At 37.4% G+C, this 13,280-nt stretch overlaps 1 protein-coding gene across 4 annotated transcripts; it reads right to left on the reverse strand.

The window, feature by feature from the left end:
* Positions 1-215: 215 nt before the first annotated feature.
* Positions 216-11,738, reverse strand: LOC125901947 (serine/arginine-rich splicing factor 11-like). 4 transcript variants are annotated; one of them, XM_049597988.1, is made up of 12 exons: positions 11,450-11,738; positions 9,706-9,839; positions 7,060-7,175; positions 5,687-5,767; positions 5,534-5,571; positions 5,264-5,397; positions 4,986-5,064; positions 4,781-4,900; positions 4,592-4,681; positions 1,393-1,476; positions 1,017-1,182; positions 216-889 (listed from the first exon to the last, which is right to left on the reverse strand). In XM_049597988.1, exons 1-12 carry the CDS (start codon positions 11,569-11,571, stop codon positions 698-700), a joined length of 1,356 nt encoding a protein of 451 aa, XP_049453945.1. In that variant the 5' UTR covers positions 11,572-11,738; the 3' UTR covers positions 216-697. The 4 variants fall into 4 exon arrangements, with proteins under 4 accessions (XP_049453945.1, XP_049453949.1, XP_049453946.1 ...); XM_049597992.1 differs by lacking the exon at positions 11,450-11,738 and adding an exon at positions 7,422-7,546; XM_049597989.1 differs by lacking the exon at positions 11,450-11,738 and having other exon boundaries at positions 7,060-7,546.
* Positions 11,739-13,280: the final 1,542 nt, after the last annotated feature.

The raw sequence follows: 13,280 nt of genomic DNA on the forward strand, positions 1-13,280 counted from the left end.
TTCTAGCAAATGCCATTAGAAGCAGTAGGAGGAGCATGAATTTTTTTTCCACACATCTGTCTCACATTTCTGTATTGATATAGTAAGTTTCAGCAATATGAGATAATAAGATACCAGCTGTAGCTTTAAATATATTTGCATTTCAAAGCAATAAGTGGGACTGCTTTATGGAAATATTGGATTATGTTTTTTCTAAACATTTCCAGAAGTCTTGGTTCTTCAAATAGACTTTATTATAAAAGAAATCCTTGGTAAAACAATCAACACTTTCAAATAACAAACAAATGCATTAACTGTTTGAGAAGGTGGAGGTGGGGGGAGAGGCCTGAACAACACACCACAACACTCAACAAAAATGTAAAAGATACAGTATGTGGGGAAAAAGTGACAAAACCCGACAACACAAGCTCAAGAAAAGCAAAGCAAGTCTACTTCCAGTTTAAACAAACTACATTTTGTAGAGTCAAAAAGCAAGTGGGTACTTTTAAAGCAATGTGATGATGTCATCAGGCAGACTGCAAAAAAAATGACAATTCTGCATTGTACGTACGCAAAAAGAGTTGATGGCTCTTCTGTGCGAAAAACTTTACATTTGACGCTCACTTCACATTTTAGATTTACCCCGGCGGGGACAAAAGTCGTAACATGTTCACAACCAAAAGGGAGGGATAATAAGGGACGAAGAAGGATGGACGGTTTAATCGCTGACGTCCATGTCCTCTTCGTGGTGATCGTCAGCTCCGTTAACTTTGGCCTGCTTCACAAGACGTGCTGTGCTGTTACCTTCTACAGACTGAGGAGACAAAGCAGAGTCGTCAGAATCTTTCCTGTCCTCCCTCTCCTTCCCGCTGTCATAGCCTTGTTCTTCCTCATCGTAATCCCTGGTGATCTGTGAGAGGAAACCAATGGATGTGACATTTTGAATCATAAACAGCCCAAGTCTGGTTTACATCAACAGCTATGCTGACAGTTGGGAGTTTTAAGAATAAAGACTGTGTGAAATATACTATACTGACCTTTACATCTCCTTTCTCGCCATCTGATTTTCTCTCTCGCTCTCTTTCTTTGTCTTTACTTTTCTTTTTCCTGCTGGTGGAGCGTTCACGTTCCTCGCGACTGCGATCTTTATCACTCTTGCGGTCCCTGTCCCTTTCCTTATCCCTTTTCTTTTCCTTCTTGTGTCTGCGAAGATTGGAGACGAAAAGTTAGGTGATCCAAAAAAAAAAAAAAAAAACCCCAACACAAACAGTATTTAGTTTACTTGGAAATAAATAATACACTGTTGCCTTTAAGTCCTGGTTCAGTTAAAAAATGGATTTCCTGAGTATGTTAAATAAGCGTGCAGTTGGAAAATGCATTTATTATCCACCAATATTTCATATCAACACTAACCTTCGAGGAGATGGAGACCTGGAGGTTCTTCTTTTGGGAGACTTTTTAGGAGATCTGCTGTTGCTTCGACTTCTTCTGCGTCTCCTGTGTAGCAGAACAGCACAAGAAGCTGAGTAATTAAAACACAGACCTGCAAACTTTACAGCAGTGAAAAAGGTGAGAAGTTATAAAATAAGGTGTTTTGAGATCAAAATACAGTGAGGAAAGACATCCTGTTTTGGGGGGGGGGGGGAGTTTTACCGCATAATATACAGCATATTATTGGGTTATAATCATTTATGCATTAAGGTGTACATTGCTTTAATGTAACAGCTGGTAATGTGGCTGATTTTAATTAAATTATATATTCTTTGTATTACTGCTGGGTAGCTTGTGAATTTCCACCTGGGGATATATAAAGCCTTATTGCTTTAATAATTTAAATAATTGAATATATTTAAATTATATGTATATTTGATCTGAATCTCCAAACTAACTAAAGTAAATGCAGTGAAGTAGAAAGTACAACATTTTCATCAGATTTATTGGAGCAGAGGTATAAATTGGCAGAAATATAAATACTCAACTAAAGTAGAAGTACCTCAAATTTGTACTATACTAATATTTGAGTAAATACATTAAATTTACAGCACTAGCCATAGTATAGTATGTCGTCCAAAATCATGAAAAAAGTCATAGTATAGTATGTCGTCCAAAATCATGAAAAAAGTTATAGTATAGTATGTCGTCCAAAATCATGAAAAAAGTCATAGTATAGTATGTCGTCCAAAATCATGAAAAAAAGGTCACAGTATAGTATGTCGTCCAAAACCATGAAAAAAGTTATAGTATAGTATGTCGTCCAAAATCATGAAAAAAGTCATAGTATAGTATGTCGACCAAAACCATGAAAAAAAGGTCACAGTATAGTATGTCGTCCAAAATCATGAAAAAAAGTCACAGTATAGTATGTCGTCCAAAACCATGAAAAAAAGTCACAGTATAGTATGTCGTCCAAAACCATGAAAAAAAGTCACAGTATAGTATGTCGTCCAAAATCATGAAAAAAAGTCACAGTATAGTATGTCGTCCAAAACCATGAAAAAAGTCACAGTATAGTATGTCGTCCAAAATCATGAAAAAAGTCATAGTATAGTATGTCGTCCAAAATCATGAAAAAAGTCATAGTATAGTATGTCGTCCAAAATCATGAAAAAAGTCATAGTATAGTATGTCGTCCAAAACCATGAAAAAAAAGTCATAGTATAGTATGTCGTCCAAAATCATGAAAAAAAAGTCATAGTATAGTATGTCGTCCAAAATCATGAAAAAAAAGTCATAGTATAGTATGTCGTCCAAAATCATGAAAAAAGTCATAGTATAGTATGTCGTAAAAAAAATCACGAAAAAAGTCATAGTATAGTATGTCGTAAAAAATCATGAAAAAAGTCATAGTATAGTATGTCGTCCAAAATCATGAAAAAAGTTATAGTATAGTATGTCGTCCAAAATCATGAAAAAAGTCACAGTATAGTATGTCGTCCAAAACCATGAAAAAAAAGTCATAGTATAGTATGTCGTCCAAAATCATGAAAAAAAGTCATAGTATAGTATGTCGTCCAAAACCATGAAAAAAAGTCATAGTATAGTATGTCGTCCAAAACCATGAAAAAAAGTCACAGTATAGTATGTCGTCCAAAACCATGAAAAAAAGTCATGGTATAGTATGTTGTCCAAAATCATGAAAAAAAGTCATAGTATAGCATGTCGTCCAAAATCATGAAAAAAGTCATAGTATAGTATGGTCAAAATCATGAAAAAAGTCATAGTATAGTATGTCGTCCAAAATCATGAAAAAAGTTATAGTATAGTATGTCGTCAAAAATCTTAGAAAAAAGTCACAGTATAGTATGTCGTCCAAAATCATGAAAAAAGTCATAGTATAGTATGTCGACCAAAACCATGAAAAAAAAGTCATAGTATAGTATGTCGTCCAAAATCATGAAAAAAGTCATAGTATAGTATGTCGACCAAAACCATGAAAAAAAGTCACAGTATATATGTCGTCCAAAATCATGAAAAAAGTCATAGTATAGTATGTCGTCCAAAACCATGAAAAAAAGTCACAGTATAGTATTTCGTCCAAAATCATGAAAAAAGTCATAGTATAGCATGTCGTCCAAAACCATGAAAAAAAAGTCATAGTATAGTATGTCGTCCAAAATCATGAAAAAAGTCATAGTATAGCATGTCGTCCAAAACCATGAAAAAAAAGTCATAGTATAGTATGTCGACCAAAACCATGAAAAAAAGTCACAGTATAGTATGTCGTCCAAAATCATGAAAAAATGTCATAGTATAGCATGTCTTCCAAAACCATGAAAAAAAGTCATAGTATAGTATGTCGTCCAAAATCATGAAAAAAAGTCATAGTATAGCATGTCGTCCAAAAATAATGAAAAAAGTCATAGTATGTCATCCAAAATCATGAAAAAAAGTCATAGTATAGTATGTCGTCCAAAAATAATGAAAAAGTCATAGTATAGTATGTCGTGTGAAGTCATGAAAAAAAAGTCATAGCATAGTATGTCGTTGAAAACCATGAAAAAGTCATAGTATAGTATGTCGTCCAAAATCATGAAAAAAGTCATAGTATAGTATGTCGTCCAAAATCATGAAAAAAAGTCACAGTATAGTATGTCGTCCAAAATCATGAAAAAAAGTCATAGTATAGTATGTCGTCCAAAATCATGAAAAAAGTCACAGTATAGTATGTCGTCCAAAATCATGAAAAAAAGTCACAGTATAGTATGTCGTCCAAAACCATGAAAAAAAGTCACAGTATAGTATGTCGTCCAAAATCATGAAAAAAGTCATAGTATAGTATGTCGTCCAAAATCATGAAAAAAGTCATAGTATAGTATGTCGACCAAAACCATGAAAAAAAAGTCATAGTATAGTATGTCGTCCAAAATCATGAAAAAAGTCATAGTATAGTATGTCGACCAAAACCATGAAAAAAGTCACAGTATAGTATGTCGTCCAAAACCATGAAAAAACATCAGTCTGCAGGTAATCAAACCTCAACACCCCCCTAAGGAACAAAAAGTGACTAGTTTGTAGGTGTGAAAAGAGAAGATTCAGTCGCAGCAGTTTAGAAGCTTGTTTATATTTTTATTTGCCTTCTGCCAGAGCACATAGAATCCTTTGGTGTACTCACCGGTCCTCGCTGCGTGACCTCCTGGCTGTACTGTAGCTTTTAGGGGGCGTTCTGGATCTTCTCCTCCCTGAATCTTCTTTCTTTCTATCTCTGCAGATAAAAGTTATGCAACAAGTTTTAATTCAAGATCTTAAAACTATTATTGGCATCAAGCATGCTCGAGGTCAAGCATCTGCACAGTTAACTCACCTCGATCTGCTTGGAGATCGCCTGCCTCGGTCTCTGGATTCAGTGTGCTTCCTGCGGGGGCTTTTAGAGCGCCTCCTGCTTCTGGAATTTGACCGTCGCCGTGATCTGCTCCTGGAACGCCTGCAACCAGACATTTAGACCATTTACCTTTTTCTCAAAATAGAAAAAGCTTTTGACTCTGCAGATAATTATCAGTAGTTATCACCTGTGTCTTGAACGTGATCTGGACCTCCTCCTTCTGGACCTGGACCTGCTACGAGAGTGCCTCTTTCTGCTCTCCTTATCTGCAGGAAAGAAAAAACAGAACTTGTTGTTAGTATTGTTGGGGTCAAATGTACACAGGAGCATTTTGGAAAATAGCAAAAACTGGGAAAATAAGAACTATGACTGTGTAACACAGCATTGCACACAAAGCTGACAATACTGTAGACTGCAAAGTCAACGCCCTGGCAAGAAAAGTCCTCCAAACTTTAGTGCACTCACTTCCAGGTTCAATAGCAGCCGAAATGAGCGACTGGGCCTCTCTGACTCTCTTCATGGCCTCTTCGATTTCCTTATTAGATGCGTCAGCCTTCAGGCTTGCACTGAGGTTTAAGCCTGCAGCCAAAGGATTCAGTCTGAACAAAAGAATATCAATTAGTTGACTCATCATAACTACAAACACGCCAACACATCTATTTCTTTGCTCCGTGATTTAAAACTGCATGCAGGCACAATTTTCAGAGGACAAAGGAGCTCCTTATACTGACTCACTTTGGATCTGTCATGAACTTCAACAGCTGATCAGCAGCCTGTGAAAACAGTGGGAAAAAGGTTAAAGGTTTGTCTAATCAGATATACTGTATATTAACTTCACAAGTTCTAGAAAATATTTACAAGTCAGTCTCATTCAGCAAAACGTCTCACCTGAGGATTCATGTTGGGTCCTGGGAATCCAAATGCAGCCATTGCGTCCATGTTCGGTGCACCGAAAGGGTTCCCTCCCATCTGGTGTAAAAACAAACACACACAGGCATGTATTGTACAAGCCTATTGTTGAGATCCTGATATGCTGGTGTTAATAATACTTCCACAACCAAAAAATGACCACTCTTTTCAAACTACTGAGCTTCATTTATCACCCACATACTGAAATACATCCTTTTTAAAGAGAAGAAACACAAATTCCACAAACAAAATTATCCATGAGGTGAGAACATTTTCTGTGGTTTCCAAAGTCAAGAAGAAACTTTGAAGATAAAATGGCTCTGCTGATGAAGAGCAGAAGTGCTACCAAATGGACTTTGAGGTAAGGGTTTTTAGGCTACATTCACATTACAAGCCAGCGTGGCCCAAAAACCTTTTTTTTCACTCATGTGACACAGATTAGATTTTTTCAGGGTAGTGTGGACACAGAAATCAGATTTTCTTTCAATCAGATCTGGGCCACTTTCATATATCGTCCTAAATCTGATACACATCCAGTCTGACAGCCAGAAGATTTCTGACAGGGATAGCTTGCCTATATTTTGAGTCCTGCCATGAGTGTTGTCCTTAGGTGTCCACAGAGATTGGAATGGACCCTGGACAACCTTAAGTTTTGGAGGAACTGTTCCTCCTTGAAAACCTCCACATCACTGCCCCACCAGTCCCGACTCCTCTCCTGCGGCAACAATTCTCACTGCAGAACTGCCAGCGCTAGCTGCCGATAAAGCTATAGCTATGACTTTTTGTGTACCCTTGTCCTTTCACCCTCATCCTCAACATATGGTGACTTGACATCCGACCTCTGCAGAAAATTTTATGTGAGATGAACCCTTGCACCACTATGACATTTATTTTTTTCCAGATGCCTGTTGAGCAAATATGTTTTTTTCCTCTTGCTGTTGTTCCAACGCTCGTGTGTGACCTTGTTGGTTGCATGTGAGACTTTTCAGGGTGGCGATCTGTTCACACTGAGATTAGACATATGCTACTTCAAACAAGAATATGAGACGAGGCTGAGAAGAACCCTATAATATGAATGTAGCCTCAGTCAACTAAAATTACACCAGTTTTCGTATGGATGATAATCTAATGTGGCACAACATCTCTTCTTCTGCGTGCCAACAGCAAATAAACTACAAATGTTTTAAATAATCTAGAGCGAGGTACTTTGGTAGAATACATTGCACAGTGTGTGGTAATCCCATTTTTCAAATTTTACACAATGTGACAACAGCAAATTGAAATTGTAATCATTTTGTAAGAACTCAATGATACCGTTTTTTTTTCCATAATCAGAGAATAAGAAGTCTTACAGATGGATTGGGCATGGGATTGGGCGTCGGAAGAAGTCCTCCTCCTGGCAAAATCCCTGCAACAGCATTTGCTGGCGCCAACAGTGACAAAGCTTTAGCCTCATCTGGAATAGATCCTATAGGAAACCAAAAAGCAGGCATTAGGAGAGAACGACATCTTCACACACATCAACTACAGAGAAGACACTTTGGAAAAGAGAAAAAAAAGTCTTCACACTGCAATTCCTCAAATTAGGTTCAACAAAATGGTTACCTTACAGATCAGAGAAGAGTTCCCTTAACTCAACATAATCATTGCAGTGACATAACTATTGCTGGAATATATCACACTACTCCAATGAACACTGCCAAGAATATATCACCTGAACGTGTTTTTTAAGTCATGAACCAAACGTTAGCAAGCACAGCTGCTTCTCCAGTTGGGTGAGCCCTCAATTTTCATTAAGACGTTTACTGAAACAAGCGACTCACGCTGGCGGCTTCGCTACTAAAAGCACACAGAGAAAAATCGAGATACACACAACAGAGAGAATTTTAGGGATTTGGCAAGAACACTATACAAGCTATGAGTGTTTACTTACCAAAAACACAAATGTCAGAGCATATTGTGGTATGTACTAAATGACAAAAGCAGAATTCAGGGTGGGTAGCGTGTCTGCTGTACATCATTATTCTGATATCCTTACCTGCCACTGCATCAATCAAACAAACCTAGGCAGAGGATGACTGGGTTGATTAATTTGTGCTACCACAGTCCAATTTAATTAAGTAATATGATCATCTTGATTTGCAATATGCTACTGATTTCATTTTAAATATGGCCAAATTTAACAAATAAACACCTCATAATCATCTCGGAGTAAATACACCCCCAAAACAACTCTTACACAAAAACACATGACCTAAATACGGACACACAACAATTACAACATTCAAATAAAAAAGCACACTGAAGAGAGAAAATTGCTGCAGGAGACAAAACTGTTGGATGGTATTTTCAGCAGGGCCTGGTATACAGGACTGGCTGAGCCAGGAAAAAGAACTGTAAAACACAACAACAAAAGGAGACCACTGTTAAAGAGAATATATTTTACCAGCATACTGTCATGGCGGGTGGGCATCTTAGACAACTTACAGTGAGATGTAGTATGCCTATTATATCAGATAACCAATCATTGACTAGTGCTCCTTTGTAAAGAAATACTTCACCCACAAAATGACCCTTGAAGCATTTAAGTCACAAAATGTGCTGCTTACATATGTGAGTATGTGCATTGTCAGCTGCCTGGACACTGTGGTTTTTGCACGTCATTATTAATACCCAGTATGTTTGTATAGGCTTTTAGCACCAAACCCAAATAACTGCCTTTCAAAGTTTTTTCTTAACACATTTTTTGCAGGATAAGGCTGGCGATATATTTTTGGTTACTGTCAACAATACTTTCTGCTCTCACCCACAAACCTATTTGTTACCGATAAAATCTATAAAGAAAGGTCACAAATATCTTTTAATTTCTATAAGATGCAAAGTTTTCAGCAAAAGTTACACTATTTTCAGTGGCTGATTAATATACATTTGATGTGCTATTGAGTACTTACAGCTGCAGGGCAGTGCCAGTGGCACTGACTTAAATACACTACAGTTCCTGCATTCATCATGATGAACAAAAACGTCACTAAGTGCAACAATGTGGCTCACTGATGTGCTTTTAATAGTTTTTGGTCGATGATGGTCTTTAGTTCTTTTCATGGGATTTGTTGACATTACAAAATGAAGAATATTACCAGCCTTATCCGCTGAGGAACAATGCTTCAGCCATAAAATAGCTAAGCATCGTTCAAAAGTGTTGCAAAACAATGCAAAATGAGCCCCGTTTCAGGCTATGTCCCCGATATCTGACCTTTATACTCTAAACTAAACCACCTAGAAAAGATAAATTAGACAGAGGGAAAGAGAAAGAGAAGGCAGAGAAAGAATAGAGGACACAAAAAGAGCGGGGTGGGACTTGAATGCTTGCTGGCCTTTGCAAATGTCTACAATCCCCTGTTGGCAGGCAGAGGACCACTTTCAGCCATCAACGAGGGGGCTGCTTTTGCCTTCTTCACTACAAAAACCACACACACACACACACATACACACACACAAATAACAGAGAGAAGTTTAACAGAGGATAGTCCAATATGGGGGAGAAAATGAAATGCATATAGTTAAGAGTTTTAACAACTTCACTTCACTGTGGCACCCACAGCTTGAGAATGTTCAACTCCTACTCTGTAAATGTCTGTTAAGCAGATTTTGGTATACTGTGCTTTCTAAATAAAAAACGAAGTACTGTTTTAGGCAGAGGCATACAGCTTGGTATGTATTTTCCCATAGGAACTGCATTGTGGTGGTACTACCACAGTATACCAAAAATTTGACTAATGGTCTGCATTAAGCACTGCTTTTAGACAATGGGAGGGAAGGGCATTACCAGTACCATTGGAATCATCTTAAAATGCTCATATAAACAGACCAAGGTGAGCGGACTTGTGCATTTCACAAATGGGGAAGATGAAATCCTTTTTACTCTTTTACATTTTCACTATTCATGCCATTCAATCAACAAGGACCACTCATACGCGGAGAATAATGATGTGACAAACCTTCAGCGAACGGGACCACAATCAACGCTCTGTCCACAAACACGGTGTTAGTCAAATGTTGAGACACTCCAACAGACTCTGGCTCCTGGAACTTCACAAAGCACACCCGCGATGTCACCGGCATCGGAGAATCACTGTCGAGGAAGTCACAGATATTACATTAAACAGCAAACAATCATCTACAACAAAGCATATTTTCTTGTCCTGTCGTTTGACAACATAATGGGGTCCAATCATACCTACATGCATTGCTATGCACTGAGTTGTGGATTTGGCATTTTCACAATTTGATGTGAAAAAGCACTCAGTACATCCTCAAATCCATGGACCATGGACATTAGGCAGAAAGACTCACAATGGAAATCATTCTGTGGGCTTTACTGTTTTATTTTATCCTAGACAGCTGTGCTATGTGATAACTGCAGTATTTTGTCAGATAAACAAATCCATCTATGCTCCCAGTTGTCCTTACAAAATCAAGACCAGGATCAATCAGTTAATCACTGTTGGTTAGTAAGTGACAATTATAAGATCCTCACTATAAAATATGATATAGTGAATAAAAATGATGAGACAGGATGTCAAAAGTTTGAGGTACTGTGTCATATTATGAAAAACCATGTGGACCTGAGACGATAAGTCTCTGTTGTTGTTTTTTAACTTGTTATCACATTTAATGTGGACTAGTTTTCTGTCAAATTAACTAGTCAATTATCAAGCAAAATGCCAAACATTCCCCGGTGAAAATGTGCTGCTATTCTCTATTTTATGTCTTTGGGGTTTTGGCTATTGGAACCAAACAAGTAATCAGAAGATGGGGTCCTAGAAATTGTGACAAACACTTTTAACTATTTCTCAAATAGTTGGGATGAACAACATGCAAAAATATATATATATATTGCGATTATTTTTCAGACATTGTAATTGCGCTGTAAGTTTTGATTTTAGTGGGAATAGTAATTCTTGCATTTCATTTTCACAGCAAAAAATATAAAAATTATAATGATGTGATTTTTGCTGGGGTCCATTTGGATACTGGCATTTGCCCAAAATATTTCAATAGCAAGTCAACATTGTGACTATGAACAACAAAATCAAATTTGAATGGATGAATGACTGACTTTATTGCGAGACAACAATAAAAAAAAATCAACAGATATGCTCAAAAAGGATTAGGAAGAAGTGTACACTTCTTATAATTCTAACCCCTTTCTCAGTATTCATGTCTCATTTTAAGAAGAGAACTGTCAACAACTATCCCAACTAATTTACAACCATTATTATAGATAAATTAGATAAATAAATAGATAGATTAGATAATAAATCCTTTGCCTATCCTGGAGGAAGAACCTGGCATTGCATAACGTTATATGACTTAACTATTATAAGAAACAAAACTGAATTAACGTTGCAACCAAAATTAATATAAGCATGTTATATGCGTTGCCCTATTTAAACCTCTGCTATTTTAATACCCCCTTCATTACAAGCTACACCTAAACCATCATTTAAAGTAACGTTTGTCTCCGTGTGTGAGATATAATCAACAGGTGAATATGAATCTAGCATCAGTTGGTGTTAGCCAGGTTAGCTAACGGTAGCTACAACGGTACTGTTAGCTAAACTATTAGCATGTTGGGCCTAGTTACGTTTCCGTCCCAAAAAGCCGTTTATTGTTTAGAAAACCAAACACCCATTCTATGACTTCATTACCACTAATAAAATCACTTGATAGTCAACTCACTCTGGTGGAAATAACTTCAGTTCTTCGATGGTTCCCAAAAAACCGAAGAGTGTTCTCATCTGCTCCGATGTTGTGCTCGGCGACACATTTGTCACCTGAACCACCTTCGTTGTGTAATTCATTTTCCCGACTGAAGCTGTTAAAACAACAAACACTACCGTTAACTACGAAACTTGAAGTACAGAGTACCCGCTGGTTATAACAACAGCTTGTTTAGTGATAATTAGCTAGGCTAGGTGTTAGCTTCCGACTACATCAACACACTGTAGCATATCGCCGCCATATTGTAATTCCCAAACAAAGTGCGCATGCGTATAGTTTAATGTAGGAAAACAGTAGTGCCAGGGGCGTAAACAGTACAGACCTGCACTGGGGCCCGTGAGGTGCGGGGGCCCCCCTCCAGGAACATGTCGGGCAGAAAATGAGCCCTTACGAAAGACTGTCACCTTGGAAATATGCCTGTGTCAAAAGATGAACTGTCAATATATCGAATATGGCACCATTTGCTATACAGTATGCCTGAAAAAAGGCAAACCAATCATCCATCCTGTTTTGTTTTTTTTAAATTAAGTAGCATCTATGAAAACTATATGCTTATTCTACATAAACTATAAATAAACTATTAACAATATTAAATTACATTAATCATTTCTTATTTTCCTTGGCCTTTTTTTGTCATATACAGATATGAAATGATTGCTCTAAAATGATTGCTCTAAAAATTGAGCATGTGACAAGATGATATGTGTGCACTGAGGCCCATCGTAACTACATTACGCCACTGCGTTGATTACCTAGCAGTGATTCGCATTGCCTACGTCAGGTGCACGGTCGATCAAGGGTAGGTCATATTTGCGATGACAATGTCAGACCAGCTGTTTGTAGAGAACATTTATTGCAGTGATCTCTGTTTACTCTTTGCTAGATAAAAAATGGCTAAACCTTAAGTGGAAACTATCTCTCAGTCATCATGGCAACCAAAGACAAAAGGGTCCGTCTTGCCAACCTTTTGGAAGTGAGTTTATAAACCTCTGTAGATCATTCAGCAGTCCCAGTATATTTTGCATGAGGGTGCAACATAGAAAGCAAGGGCATAGGTTTCATTTCAAACAGGATGTCTGAGTGTCCAGGAAGTTTTAGGTGTCAAACACTGTATTTCCTGCATTCTGGTGATTTTTAATACACTAATTTATGGTGGAAATGTCTTCACGGATGTAAAGTAAAACAAATAAATCAGGCAGTATGTGACATTTCAAAATATAAAAATACAGCGGCATACATTTCAGAAAAGCTCTCAGGCATTCTGTATCGCTTTCAAATATGTATTCTCCTGCACACATATAGGCATGATTTACTTCCAAGTCCTCTCTTGTGTCTGCAGGTGTCCCTTATTCACATTAATGATACATTCTTTTGAATTAATTTATAAACCCCTGTCTTTAATAGCTCATGTGTTTAAGCAAAGCCACTGCAGTCCAATTTTTTTCCAATTCAAAATACTAGAGGTTACAGCGGCTTGTGGACGGTCAAGAAACGCTAAAAAAAAATGCTAAGACCTCATTTCCGAGATCTCAATCTCTTAATTCAAATGGCTGTGTTGCTGCAAGCTGTGTGGGTGTGTGAGAAGGAAGAAAACAGTCCAACGAGCTCTGGGTTTTCCTCATAACTTCAGTCACTACATCCCCTCTGTCTTGTCTCTCTGTTTTTTTCATCCACAAGAACTCCCAGGTGCTTGAACAGCGCCGACTAGTGGAGATATCTGATACCAGAACATCTTAACATCACTATAAGCAATAAGTATGTGTGAATAGGATGGCACATATAAATTCAG

Source organism: Epinephelus fuscoguttatus, linkage group LG15 (assembly GCF_011397635.1).
Source record: "Epinephelus fuscoguttatus linkage group LG15, E.fuscoguttatus.final_Chr_v1".
Taxonomy (NCBI): Eukaryota; Metazoa; Chordata; class Actinopteri; order Perciformes; family Serranidae; genus Epinephelus; species Epinephelus fuscoguttatus.

Excerpts from the sequence above, each read along its gene's own strand:
- LOC125901947 (XM_049597988.1), bottom strand. The coding sequence starts at position 11,571 with ATGAATTACACAACGAAGGTGGTTCAGGTGACAAATGTGTCGCCGAGC. Across the intron at positions 5,768-7,059 it reads ATCCCATGCCCAATCCATCT|ATGGGAGGGAACCCTTTCGG; the intron begins GTAAGACTTCTT and ends TTTTTACACCAG. Across the intron at positions 5,398-5,533 it reads AAGTTCATGACAGATCCAAA|ACTGAATCCTTTGGCTGCAG; the intron begins GTGAGTCAGTAT and ends TCTTTTGTTCAG.